Source organism: Phaseolus vulgaris, chromosome 2, assembly GCF_051622355.1.
Source record: "Phaseolus vulgaris cultivar YP4 chromosome 2, ASM5162235v1, whole genome shotgun sequence".
Classification (NCBI taxonomy): domain Eukaryota; kingdom Viridiplantae; phylum Streptophyta; class Magnoliopsida; order Fabales; family Fabaceae; genus Phaseolus; species Phaseolus vulgaris.
In genome coordinates, this window is record NC_143499.1 from 1,765,294 (window position 1) to 1,780,397 (window position 15,104).

Here is a 15,104-nt window from a genome sequence, read left to right on the forward strand (position 1 = left end):
CCCATTAAATATCATCACATGCAACGTGTTACAATAGTAATTGTGTGATTTTATAAACTGTACATTCTGTAACCTTAATTTGAAAATTTAACATTTTGTACAATAGTAATCGTGTGATTTTAAACTTTAAACAATGTTTTTATCTCAAATTCACTAATTTTATCTATACAAAATGTCTAAAAAAAAGTTAAAAAAATAATATATATTTAAATTATTATTCACATTGATTCTTAAGTAATGTAAAACTATTAGATATATCAAAACAATTTCATTGTAACTTATTTTAGTATGTCTAATAGTCTCACATCGCCTAAAAATCGGAATCAATACTAATTTAAATACGTTTTACTTTATTAAACCTTAAAATATTTATTAAAAATGTTATATTTTAGAATGTTTGAGAAACAGATTTTTAATCTCATTCTCAAAAAAATAAAAAGTTCTTTACCACTTTGATATAAAATTAATCCTTATTTTTCAAGCAATATTTCTCCGTCTTTATATCATTCCAAGACAAAACAACTGTTTATTTAATGAGTACTATTGGATCAACTAAATGCATTGGCAACAAGTTATGATTAATCTTGCAGATGATACTTAATGAAATTTAGTGCTCTCTTTTTGGTTAGGCCACTTCTAACTTTATTCCACAATTTGTTCTTGTTTTCTTCGAGACGGTAGACCTAACTTTATCAAGTAATAATGCGTCATTTTTATGATATGCAATTAAGCTTCAACTAACTTCACAGGCGCCAGCTTGCACATTCAGTAATATTAACTCTAATTTCTTTTCGTTTTCCAATTGAAGTGAACCAAATCTGATGAAACCGTGAAAGTTCTACAGATTTGCCACCCAAATTCTGAGATCATTCGTATCAGTGACAATTGACAGAGCCTTGTGTTTTTATCAACTTGTCGCGTGCCACAGAAAATTGCAGTGACCACAAAAGGCCTTATTAGTATAGAAGTCTCTTTTAGACGCTACTGCACCTTGTGGTTTCACTTGCACGTGTAGGCATGGCTTACAAGAATTAAAAGCATGCTCAGTGCAGCTTTCATTGTCACATTTTTCTCGTATCATATGGAAAATTTCTCGGCTGTTTCTTTACTTGCATTGCAGCCTAGGAAGACATTCCTCTTAAATAAGGTGTGTGTCGGATACTCATATTGGACACCGACCCTTGTATGACACGTATCTGTGAAATGTTCAATTCAAAAAGTATTTGTTGAATTTTTGACAATTTTAATATGATTCTAACACAATCTTAAAAAAGAAAAAACATTAATTTTCTAAAAACTCAAACTTATTTATAAATTTTTATTATAATTATAAAAATAAGAAACAAATAATTTTGAACCAGTCATGACAAAACATTATTTGCTCCAAAAAATAATCTGAAACATACTTGTGCACATAAATTTTTATTGTCAATTTATATAATTCATAATTATATAATATATAGATCTGTGTCCTCGTGTACTTTATTTTAGAGATTATACGTATCTTTGTGTTCGTGTCCGTGTGTCTCTGTTACATAGATCCAACCATATGGATTTGTTTTTGTGCTGGCTAGTGACCACAAATTTATTTGCTGTGGGTAGTGTCTTTTTCAGCTGTGGTCAAGACTGAAAGAGTGTTGTACATCATCTTTCTTCAAGCACAAATATATCGGAACTCACATTTTTACCTTTCTGAGTTTCCTTCACTGGGACGAAACGTTCAATGCCAAAATCGCACTCAATGAATTTACTTTTAGCCACCAAAGGCAACCGGTAAGATTTGAAAAAAATTCCTCTAATATTTGTTTCCTTAAATTAATGGTTTCATATACAACGACAATGCACCTTAAGGATTTGTTTTGAATTTCAGAGTAGAATTGAAATAATGAATTTGAAGGACAAATATGAAAAAAATAAGTTGTTTCATTAAGGTTAAATAGAGTAAAAAATAAAGATTTTTTTTGTAAAAATTGGTGGTATTTGACTGTGCATACTTTTTATATTTTTTGGTTAAATATTTTCTCATGAATCCTAATAACGAATTTCAAAAAATGACGTAATTAGACTTCAATTATGCTTTACAAATAAACTAATTTCACATTAATTAATTAAATAATGTTCTTAAAAATTCTGTTTAAACTTAAGTAGACGGAGAGACACGCCGATTATCGACCAACCATAGTACAAATCAAATTGAATAAATCAAATCAAATTCAATAAATCAAGGCGTCGTTTGTATTAATTATCTAACTGCAATACTAAAATAATAGGTCACATTTTAAATCGGTTAGTTAATAGTTCAACCGATCGATATTAAATATATATATATATATATATAATTTATAGGTAATAAACTTTATAAATAAAAATTGCGACATAAATAATAAATAAATTGACCTAATGATGTATTTAAATTTAGTCAGAAAGGGAATCTTGGTTGAAGGCCACCCTAAAGAAAATTATGCTTCCGTTTCAATCAACAAATCCAATAAATCAACTATCTAATTCTAACGAGAAAGAGAATTGCCAACAGTTAAATAAGTTATGATTTTGGTAACAGAATTATCAACTAGTTTATATAAGTTGCCTATCATTATCATTACCTTCAACCATAACACATCATATAATCTTATGGTTACTAATTAGTAATTGATTAGTAAATAGAATGCTATACAAGAAAGAAGAGGATAAGACATGTACATAAAAATAAGAATAATAACAAAGTAAAAAGAAATATCTAAATAAATATATGACCATCACCCTATAACGAAATTTTAGTTCAACCTAATGCTACCACCCTTTGATTCACTGCTATATTGCAATTATCACAAACAAAATTGTGTTTGCATATGATACAACTTCCAAAGAATTCTTTATATACATCTATGAGGTTTACATTATATCATGATAGACAGCTCGATTTCTTAATTCTTAGAAACCAAAATCTTGATCAGTTGTATGACAATATGATTGTGTAAATTGTTCTTGCAATGGTGGACTAGAATATGCCAGCCACAATAACCAGGAAAACCACTAAGCAATAGTGGTTCAGACAGGCTCATAATGGCTGAAGTTCCTGCTCTTGAACAGCTACATTAACTGGCTCGTATGATTGCTCAGCTTGCTGTCTGTTTCTCCAAATTAAGAATACTCCTAAGGCTGATATTCCTAGAAGCAATGTAAGCAAAACAGCTAAAGCCACAGTCAAATAATATTGCTGCCACCAAGTCCTGCATAATTTCAGAAAAATGTGTTTAATGGTTATAGAAAAATGTCTAATCTATGTACTTCAAATAAATACAAGACTGAAGATATTACAGCTACACACACATGACAAAGAGATCACAAAAATAGACAACTACAATAAGAAACAGAATTTTGAATCAACAACCATGCAAGAAGGTTAAATAGGATAATGAGATGTCTAAAATTTGAAAAGAACAGAGGCTGTTTTCCCACTTGTCCCAAAAGTTTATTTATGACAATATATTTGCATGACAAACTGGTAAAAATAAAAGTGAGTAATAAAATTTTATGGATCAAAATAAAATTAATATTTCCAAATAATTACACTTCGTTCTTCCATTGAACTACTCACTAAGGCAGAAAGCATGCCACAGGCTACTACGCAATAAAGTGAAAAATATAAGGATTTAATATACTGCACCCACATCTACACAAGGAGCATAGTATGTGAGAACATGAAAAATGATAATAGCTAATCTTGAGCAATTGTTGAAGTCGGTCATAAATTGAATTATACTATTTAGAGACTATGAAAATTAAATTTAAAGTCATATACATCATAAATAGTGTTCAATGTACTAATGTTAAACTAGAAACAAAGCAGCTTAGCCATAAGTCTCATAAAACAAGTTAATTAAGTTTATGAAACCACTATTTTTGAAGAAGGAAACAGTCAAATACAGTGCAAGCCTTGAACAAGTGAGTGACAAATAAAGTAGTGGAATAATCAAATAGGATAAGTTCAAAAGTTGAAGCAATTAAGGCTGTCAAAAAAGAATTGCAGCAATGAAGGCTGCTAAAAAAAAAATATTGCAGAAACAGAGTCTCCCAGATCAGGAGCTCTAATACCAAGTTGAAAGAAATAGATGAAATGTTTTTCTAATCTATCTTACAAATGTGATTACAGGCTCTATTTATAGACTGTTTTACAACCTAATTAATAGGTAATAAAAACCAGAAATAATGGGTGTTTAAAGCTGTACAAATCAAATCAAATCACTAACAAATCTGTCCTAATAAATATAGAATGAAATCTGCACTTAATTACAGCATAATTCTCCTGATTATGCAACAGGAACCAAAAACAAAACTTGGTAATTTATCAAGAATCAAAAACCAAATTTAAGTCTAAGTGAATATTGGTATCTATAAGTATGAAAAGGCCTGCATATGTTTTTACAAACATCAGATGTGGAAAGCAACACAAATAACCTTAAGCATGAATTTTAATAGATTAGTGCATTAGACTTACCAACCAATCTACATCAGTAAAACTAGGTACCTCATTATTGCATGAGTTAAATAATAAAACTTTCAGTTATGCAAGCACAAGTACATGATGGTAGGAAAGATAATTATCTGACTTGTCCTTTCAAGAAAACATTTACCGTTTCAATGGAGGCTTGGCATTCCAACCAAGAAACTTATAACTTCCGAGTGAGTCAGGAAGTTGCATTCGATGTTCAGAAAGCCGGGCAATCATACTCTGTTACATAAAAAATCACAATCAAATGGGCAGTCTTTACCAAAATGCAAATGCACAAATTTCCACTTACCATTGCGGTGGCATTTGAAAAGAAATCAGCATATGGCCTCGGTGTTATGAGCCATTTAGAGAGAGAACCATTTCCAAGAGAAGAAACATTCAATAGGTGAACCTGTGAGCATTCCAGCCAATTTGTTGTCATCATAAAGTAAAAATACACATCAACAGGGAAAATTTACCCAAAAATGCATATTGCTTTATCACTATTTTGGAAAGTTGTCACATCAACTAAAAGTAAAAGACTGAGCTCTACCCAAATTCCAGCGCTCATCATCCAAATGAGATTGTGAAGGTTATATTATGAATATTGTTAATTAAACTTTTATACTGCATCAAATATAATTAAAGATGCAAGTATTCAACCAAATTTTCTGCACTTCAGTGACCATTTCCTAACCTGGGAAGTATTAACATCTAACTCGTTAGCAATGAGTCCAGTCAATTGAGTGATGTAAGGCTTCATTTCCATGTAGCTGATATTAAATGAAATTACAACTATTATTTGAGCAATTTGGAGTTCACCTGCACATTTAAGTTGATGAAAGCAGATTAGTCATCAGTGAGCATATAAATCACAAATAGATGGCAGCAATTTCTGAAAAATATACAAATAAACTAAAACAGAGAACTCTTTTATCAACGAGTAACATCTGATCCATGTTTGAACATGGTACTTCTGCATCCAATAAAATTAAAACAGAAGCTCTTAATACCTAGCGGTAAATTATACTGTGATGGGGAGGGGGAGGGAGCAACAGAGGGCTCAAATGCTTTGGTCAAATTTGTTCCTTCAGATTTTGGAGACAAGGGTGGTGGGGCATCTGAGACATGTAGTCTTTCCCATAACTCCGAACAATTAGTCTTCCAGAAACCAATTTTTGTATGCTCGCGATCATACATCACAAGAGTGTTACGAACAACAATACCTACACAAATAAAAGAATGATCACTAAAGTATAAGACAAACCCATACTAAATAATATTTAAAAGCGAGGGGAAGTATTAAATGGCATGAAACTTCGCATACTAAATAAGTTATACCTCCTAAAAGAGTAGTTGGATCATTGCCATTTGAAAAAACCCCTAGACAATATGCACCTCGCACTTTTAAATGCTTCATAAAAGACAACCGCGTTAAAGATAGGGATAAGAAAACCAATCAATCAAGAAACACAACAAAAGATATTAATGATTTTATTGCATAACTAACCCGAAACAGGTAATTTTCAGGTGACAGTGACAACTTGTGACCATTTTCAAATACCATGTCAACTACCGGAAAGCTTTTAGAGAGTTGAGAGACATCACTGAAATACAAGTAAACTCAAAACTGTTAATTAAGCAGCATCCGTGTGTACATTCACTCATTAAAAGTGCCACTTACCTTCCTGCACCAGAAAAACATATATCATTATAACGTGGATCTGGACCACTTATTCGCTTCAATGAGTGAGTGTCCTTCATAATCTGCAATCAGATAAATACATAATTCAAGTAATCAGTCATAAAAGAGAAATATATGGCATACAGAATACTTGATTTTATATTGCAAACAGGAAAACTGATTTATGATACCAAAATAATGATGATGAGAGGTTACAAAGGACTCTCACCGAATCCACAATAGAAAGCACATTCATTTGACTAACCAATTGGATTTTCTAAATGTATGAGCTGTTAAGGGAGAACATCCCAGAGAAATGAATACCGAAATACATCAAAATTAGTTATAATCTTAAAGCATTGTCACTATACTGCTGTTCCAAAAATTAATAGCTAATAATGACTGTTAATATTGCATCACATGTTGATTAGAAAACTCATCGAGACTTTGAAAAAGAAGTAAAGAACCAAAAAAGTGACATGAGAATTGAAGCATCTTTAAACTTCTATTTAGATATCATAGAATACCAATAACCAGTATGGCAAAAAATGCTGCCAATTCAAATAAAGAAAATCTATAATGATTCAGAGCACCTTTAACTACACTATAAAGAGAAATCTGTTCAGAGAGGTTAAAAGCATACACTTTTAGCATTTCACTAACTAAATGTAATGAACGAACAACCGTCCAAATATTTTTATAATTGTACTGAAAAATTAAAGGTAAGTTTTACCATTGCAGCAAAAGAGAAATCTGTTCAGAAAGGGCAAACAGCATAAAGTTTTAGCATCCCGTTAAGAGATATAAAGAACAAACATCCATACCATGAATTTTAAAATTGTTCTAAAAAATTTAAGCTCTTATCAAAGCATCAAAGTTACTTTACCAAAAAAGCGAAGTGCAATGAATAAATATTCAGTAAATTAAAAAAGAAATCCAATAAATAACTCAAGTCACTTAAAACCTCCAATTCCAAGGGAAGACCAGGATCATGATTGAAAAGAAGAATATGTCTGCAGCAATATTTGTATAATGGGGATGATTCACCTACAACAGCTCTAAGAGGTGCCTCCTATATGTGCAATAGGGAATTCAAGACCTCCCTGGAAATCTTTAAAATTGAAAATTTTTATTAAAAAAAATACCTTTATGACTCCATTACAATTTTGTTCTATCTCACCTCATAACACAGGAATGACAACTCTCACTGATTTGAAAACAAGTCAAGGTTTTTAGAAAATATGTGAGAATAAAAATTGTAACTCAAGCATTTATACAGTGATGTCTATGACAAAGAACTTACAGCATCTTTAAATGCAAGAAATGCTGATTCTGGTAGGTATGCGTAAGTCGTGCCACTATCCAATACAGTTCCATGCTTCCCATCAAAAACCTTTGGGTTTAAATTCAGTCGCTTCCCCGCAACATGTACCTCCTTCAAATTTATATTGTAATATGGACTGTCGCCATCCCAAAACTAGAGTAAATGTGTGAGATTAATAAAATGCATTTGTTAAGAAAATGCATGACATCTCATATTTGTAAAATAAGAAATTTGACACACACCTTCGACCGGGATCTGAATGTGTAAAAACCATGTCAGCTGGGGGAGATATGCCACCAAGAACCATAGCACCCCCACCAACACCCATTCCACCATAGCACAGTGAGAATGCATCACTTATCACCTTTTTCTCAACCAGTTGGTCCATGATACTTAGATCTCCACGGCCCAAACCCATGATTCCATCAGCATGCTGAGTATAAAGATCCCCAGTCTCATCATTTTCACAGCCAAAAGTAGCACGTTGAGGGGAAAGCTCACTCTGATTTCCAAAGGATATGACATCCTCACCAAGGACCCCACTGCTAGTACTCATTTCTGCATACCGTCTCTCATACGTGCACTGCTTCCTGTCTGTGTCACAGTTGCACTGCCATGTGCATTTTACAGGTTGATAGGTTTCTGAATCTTCTGGCTGGAACTTTGGATCCTTTTAAAATAAATTGGGCACACAAATCCAATCCACTTCAGATAAATCAGGTGAGATACACATGCATGGACACTACAATTTCCATTCTTTTAAAGTCTATTTTAAGTTGAAATAAATGACATTCAAAAACAAACTAAACGCAGAAGAGGCATACGCAATCTACCAAACAACATTAAAGGAGTTTTGGTAGTTCGTAGAAGTGAAAATTGGAGGAATGAAAATGAAATTCAGTATCTGGAATCTAGACTTATCTGGTATCTGAGGGAGTCATCAATTTTCAGTCCTCCACTTTTCCATTTTCACAAATATACAAAGCACACCCGGGAGTGTATATGTATAAAAATATCATATAACCCCTTCAATGTGTATTTTTATTATAATTATAATTTCACCTTAGTACCTCACTCAACTTCCTCAAAACTGATCAAGCCTTACAAGAATTTGAGATCTCAACACACACCCCTTTAGGTCACTCACCTCGGACTAGACACTCAGAGCATGAACAGATGCAGACCAACAACAACCCCCTTCACCCTACGTATAGACATCTTGAGCACAAATAAATGTGACTCAATATATGGGCTTAAGGCCTTGAAAGTGAAGATAGTCCTTATAATAAGGAACATTTAGGTATAGATCGTCAAGTTGGCCTCTCAATGATTTTCAGAAAACCGAGTCATATCCATAATCAAATAGAACCTTTTTTACACAAATTTAATAATCAACCAAAATATTGATCCAGACATGTGAGAATGGCATCCGGAAACACTACCTGGTGTTTACCACAGTGTTGGCAAGTAGAGCATGGGACATAGGTCACAGTGCTTCCCGTATCAACAATTAGAGCAAACCTCTGCGGAGGAGTACCGATCCAAAGCCGCGTCGTGTAGTACCTACTCATCCCATTTTCCAAAACACACACATAATTACAAAAAAAAAGTGCGAAATTATTTTGAAAGAAAGGAAAGGAAGCGATGCAGTGAAAGAGACGAACCCGTTCCGGAGGAGATCGTCGTAGAGCCTCATGCGAGCGTCAGGGTGGCGTTGGGACTGCGATCTCTGAAGTTGACGACGCGGGCTAAAGTCAGAGACGGAAGAATCATCGGGAACAGAGTGGTGTAGAGGAAGAATCATAGCAGGGCGAGAACCCTCGTTTGGTAAGAGTAACACTTCGCCGGAGTCCCCGGTGGCAACAACCCACTGCGCCAGGGATAGAATTAGGGACACGACGGAGATGAGTTGCGTCCGTTGCAACGCCATGAGTAAAACTGGTTCAAGCGATGGCGCAGATCGAAACCAGACAGGAACTGAAGACTGAAGACTCCACCAAGAAAAAGAGTCTCAATTTAGACAAAGGAGAGAGGAGAAAAGTCAAAGTATCCTCTGCTGTGCCTGAAACCAAAAATATCCATTTTCGCTTATTTAATTTCTCGTTACCCAACTTGACTGTTCTACTATTCGTGTAACCATCACCTCTTTTTTAAGAAAAAAAAACTATATTCTCAATATCAGACATATGTTACTATGTACGGTTGGTCGGAAAAAAATATTATCAAACTTTGAGATTTTTCAAAGTTTAATTTTTTGATACCGAGTTTCAAAGTTTAATGGTTGGACGATATTAATAGAATAATAAAAATAAGAATATTCAGGAAAAAGATATAATATTACTAAAAATTAGAAAAAATACTCTAACATTGAAAATACTCCTAAAACATTAAATTTATCATAATGTTTATCTCAAAGTTTTAATGATACATAATAATATTTTTCTAACAATGATAAACTTAAATTTAGAATTGAAAGGAAGATAATAAATATTTTATACTTTTTAAGAAAAATTAAACTAAGATTATATTAAGAATTTCTTACTAAAAACTTCAAATAAATGTTTTCCATTAATTAGTTGTAAAAGAAATTTTTATTGATATTTTGATTTTTTTAATATTTTTCATCTCATTATTAAAATTTAATAATTTAGTTATATTGAATTAATATTTTAAAATTATAATAAAAAAATTAAAAAAAAATATGTTTTAACAACAATATATTGAATTTTTGAGTATAATATGCTATGTATACTATTTATAGAATTTATATACTTTTAAATATGTTGTGTTTCTAGTAAGATGTGTAAAAGGTGTATATAACTATCGTATAATTAATGATGATATGTATTTTGGATAATATCAAGTCTTTAATAACAATGATGATAATCTCGAAACTCATGTTAGGAGATATTATGTCTTCATCGACATGATTTTAAGTCATAAAAAATTAAAATGATAACTATATTTGGTAATAAATATACATTTGATTTTATAATAAAAATTTGAGTATCACATGAGACGAAAGATATAAGTCTATTAAGTTTAAGATAGGTCAAATGTTATCTTTCAGTAAAATTCGATATCTTAGTTTTATAAAAGTATCTAGAAGACTTTTCATGATATGATATTGGGAAAATAATGGTTTTTGTTTGAATATTTGTTAATATTGTTTAATGACTTCAAATGTGAGAATGCATAAAAAAATATCAATGTTACTAACATTGTTTACTCAGCCATGGATGAATGCATATCACTTTAAGTATGTCATGGCCATATAAATCATAAGACAATTCCTTGAGTTCCCTTTTTTTCTTGCCTATGTTTCGAAAGAAATGTTATTGTTGTGACATGAACTTTAGAGGAGAGTGGTATCATATTTCATTAAAAATTCCAAATCGAACAAAGATAAAGTTAAATTATAAGTAAGAACAAAGATAAAGTTAAATTATAAGTAAGAACAGTCTTCATTTTACAATTTTGTTGTGATTTAAATTCACTTCTTAATATAATAAGAACAATTTTTATTTTACAATTTTTTAAAAATTAAATTAAATTTAAACTTACTTCTTCTTAATATAATGTAAGAGTTTATTTTAACAAGATTTGACAAGTTTACCACATGTGAGGAGAAAAGTGTGTTGAAAATTCTAAACAGACTAGAGATGCACAATAATCCTCATCTTACAAATGCACTGTGATATTCCAGCCACAGCCAAAAACGCAATCCCAAACGAAATAAAGAGAACTATTTGCTTGAAACATCAAAGTTCTAGAAGCTGTCTCAACTACACTATCTCAATATCCAAGGTATGCTTACAGCTGCGTTATCCACAGAATTACAGATACATCCACTCCGATTTGTTTTGTTGAAGTATGACAACCAAGGTTCCTGTGCCCCGTGCATCCAGTTGTAAGTTCTTTTACAAATAACAAGCATGAGTGAGCCTAAAAGAATAGAGGAAAATTACTTGTGAAACCAATCAGAGGTAAAGCATTTTCTACTCCATGGTTGTAAGGAACTAGAACGATGACTGCTCAATTGTCTGTGGTAGCAACTGTCTTAGATCGGGTTAAACTTTGCCACGGTGTATAGGTAATGGCCCGTGAAATAAGGTAAAGTATAAATGAAACATATGCAGCTGTTAATACACACACTATAGTGGCAAACACTGCTCCATTCACTTCAGAGGAGAAGAATTCCAGCAATAGGTAGCCGTTTATCACTATCACCAGAGCAGCCACAAGCCAGGAAATAATCTGTATACATATCATCGTAAGACAATAATGATTCATGACTATAACACGATTAATACAAGCAAACAAAGCATAAAATTGGGCAAAGGGATGTTTGGTCTAAATACAGCCAATGTCCACAGAAGCTACAATTGAAGAACACTTGACAGAAAGTAGCAATACTGTCTTAGCATGTTCAATTTTAAAAATAATAGTATGAGCACCAACACACCAGAAGAAACTTAAAAAGGAAAAAAAGACAGGAGGGATGCAAGAAAGGAATCCTTGAAACTACTGACTCCAGAAAGCATAAGTCGCTGTCGTTAACATAGGTAGAGAAATTATCAAAAATCTGAATGATGGACATTAATTTATCACATATATCTATATATGTCATTTTCTTGACGTTTCAAGACAATGCTGATTCACATACTCTCCAACTGCAGCAAAATAAACTGCATGATATAGGATATTGAAAATACAGTTTTGGGCCCATGGGCAGGAAGCACTAAATGCTTCTAATTACTTAAAAAAACATGTATCAAATGACTTTTATGTTTTTAATGCAGTAAATGTTTACATTTTCAATAAAAAGTTTCTAAAGGTCCTAGGATGAATAATTTGTGAAACTAGATCATGGACACTCCATTATCTCACCTTTCAACTCTCAAGACAGGACAGTAAAATCAAGCTACCTGTGTTGCTTCTTAAAATCTAATTTTGAATTGTAAGAGAAATCAGGTATGCTTCAAGTCAATTCTGAATCATCCCTTGTCTGGATAGCAAGACATAATGGTCTACCCTGGGACATTTCCGAATTATCTCTTCTATGTTTTATTTAATTGATGACCCAAAAAGGAAGGTACAGGTGGCAATTTCACATAAAATGAAATAATTTGACATTTAAAAGTCTTCTATCAAATAAATAAACTGATAACGAGCAAGTCTGAAAAAAATGCAGAGAAGGTGATAATATATACCTTGAGGACAGGGCCAATTCTGAAACTGCCCATTATCTGTTCTTTGGACACCAAGCAAAGCAAGGGAATGAGTGCAAATGGGATTTGAACTGATTGGAGAACATTAAGCCATTCATTCAGAACATCTAAAGACTCCTCCGTGGTATCGAATATAAGTGCAACTATCATTGTTGGAATGATTGCAAAACTTCGAGTAATCAATGCCCTCACCCACTTTTTCAACCTTAAATTCAGAAAACCCCCCATGATAAATTGTCCAGCATAAGTACCAGTAATTGTGCTACTCTGGCCGGCTGCTAACAACCCAATACCCCATATATACAGGATTGGGAAAAGTCCACCCCCGTACTTCTCCTGAAGGTACTGCCCTGCGTTTACAAGACCAATGTTGTTTGCTATTTCAGTACCATAAAAGCCCTTGGCAAACACAGTTGTAACAAATATATTAATCATAAAGGACACCGCAAGGGCGATGGTGGACTCTATCGAGTAGTAATTAAGAGCTTCCTGAACGCGGCCTTTCTTGCTGGGGTCAACCTGCCTTGACTGAACAAGCGCAGAATGCAAGAACACATTGTGAGGCATAATAATGCAACCCACAACTCCAACAGCTTGTTGTATAGTTCTGGAGCTAAGTTTAGGAACCAAAATACCTACAAAGATAAGATTGAAGTATTTATCAGATATGTCTCAAGAATTTACTCAAGATAAAGTAAAATTCCCACATTTCCAAATCAACAAAACAAAACAAAATATTAAATTTGCTTCATATAATGCGTTCGTTTCAAGTTCTAAGCTTCAGTCCGTACTCATACAAAAATAATAATTTTGGTCCTCGACGCCAGCATTAAAAAAGTATTTGAAGCGTGTAAAACCACCACAAAACCTTTCAAACGTTTATAAACCATTAAAAAAAAAACTGCATAGAAACTAAAGAGTACAGTCTTTTATAGAGAGTAGAACTTAAAACGAGGATGAGTACAGGGAGAAAGTGAATAACCAAAACAAACTTACCAACAAGAACATCAACACCGTTGGGCTTTGCTTCACCAAACATCCACGCAAATGAGAGAGCCATTACGGCAATCAGAACAGCGAAAAACGCCTCCAGTTTCCTCACACCATAGTTCTCAAGAAAGAGAAAAATGAAACTGTAACAAAAACAAGAAAATTAAAGTGAGGCTAATTAATTAACTAATTGCTCAATTTGAACTATACATATATATTTGGTCTAAGAAAGAAAAGAAGAAAATGGTAAGTTACCAATCGAAAGCGGTGATGACGACCCCAGCCCAAAGGGGAACGACGCCGTTACTGAGAATCCTGATAGCAATAGCGCTCCCAATAACCTCTTGAATGTCAGAGCCAATAAGAGCGATTTCAGTCATGAGCCAGAGCACAATCCTAGCCCATGCAGGATACTCTTCCCTGCACAGTTCAGCTAAGTGTCTCCCAGTGGCGACGCCGAGGCGAGCGGAGAGAAGCTGGATAATGAGGCCCATAGCAGTAGCCCACATGAGGAGCCACAAGAGCGAGTACCCGGCAATTGCCCCAGACTGAAGATCCCCCTCCAGATTCCCGGGATCCAGAAACGCGATGCTCATCAGAAACCCCGGCCCCGTGAACAGCCACAGCTTCCGCCATGAAAACGGCGGCGCCTCCACGTCCCCGTCCTGCTCGTCGATTCCGACCACCACGACCTTCTCCGAGGAATCGTACGCAGTCTCTTCCTGCTCCTCCGCTAACAGCGGCTGGCGGCGGTCTTGAGGAGGCATCGCGAAGTAAACTAACAAACGAACAAGTGAGTGGGGTTGGTGTCACCCTGGGCTCACTCACACTACTGTCTCCACGGCGATTTTGTGTTTTTGTAACGTGTCAGTGAAATTGCAGTGAGAACCAGAACAGTCTGATTTAGTGTTTATCGTGAGAAAATAAGAATCCAATCGAAAACAACCCTTGCGTTTTCCGAAAAGGAAATTCACTTGCTCTCTTTTATCTTTATTTCTATTTTCCTCGCACTCTAATCTATGTCGATTTATCATCCCAATCAAATAAGGTTTCTTGCTACAACACGTATGATATCATGACATGACATCTCAGCACCAAATTATAAGAAGATAACTTTCTCTTTTTTTTCTCACCACTGTTTTCATACTTTTCGTCTTTTCTTTTTAGTTATAAACTATTTTTGAATTTTATTAGTATTATAAATATAAATTCATTCCCAACTTTCTTGGTTTTTTTATAGATATTTTTCTTACCTTTAGAACAAATAACACCTAAAAATACATTAATTCTTTTATAAAGATGTCTTTTTAATAACTCAATATCCTTTTAATTTAGATGCCACTGTCTCCACTCTTCCAATCTGTGTATCAAATTTGTAAGGAT

At 33.6% G+C, this 15,104-nt stretch overlaps 2 protein-coding genes across 3 annotated transcripts; both read right to left on the reverse strand.

Moving 5' to 3' along the window:
* Positions 1–2,690: 2,690 nt before the first annotated feature.
* On the reverse strand, positions 2,691–9,668 carry LOC137810069 (aspartic proteinase 36). 2 transcript variants are annotated; one of them, XR_016518325.1, is made up of 12 exons: positions 9,165–9,662; positions 8,943–9,063; positions 7,743–8,170; positions 7,480–7,636; positions 6,177–6,259; positions 6,003–6,099; positions 5,834–5,896; positions 5,506–5,718; positions 5,190–5,314; positions 4,803–4,904; positions 4,635–4,732; positions 2,691–3,230 (listed from the first exon to the last, which is right to left on the reverse strand). XR_016518325.1 is itself a non-coding variant. In XM_068611192.2 (12 exons), exons 1-12 carry the CDS (start codon positions 9,428–9,430, stop codon positions 3,059–3,061), a joined length of 1,935 nt encoding a protein of 644 aa, XP_068467293.1. In that variant the 5' UTR covers positions 9,431–9,668; the 3' UTR covers positions 2,691–3,058. The 2 variants fall into 2 exon arrangements, 1 of the variants encoding a protein (XP_068467293.1); XM_068611192.2 differs by having other exon boundaries at positions 5,834–5,906; positions 9,165–9,668.
* A 1,454-nt stretch (positions 9,669–11,122) lies between these two features.
* On the reverse strand, positions 11,123–14,864 carry LOC137810070 (metal transporter Nramp3.2). Its single transcript, XM_068611193.1, has 4 exons — positions 13,977–14,864; positions 13,728–13,864; positions 12,714–13,366; positions 11,123–11,757 (listed from the first exon to the last, which is right to left on the reverse strand). Exons 1-4 carry the CDS (start codon positions 14,486–14,488, stop codon positions 11,536–11,538), a joined length of 1,524 nt encoding a protein of 507 aa, XP_068467294.1. The 5' UTR covers positions 14,489–14,864; the 3' UTR covers positions 11,123–11,535.
* Between the last annotated feature and the right edge of the window lie 240 nt (positions 14,865–15,104).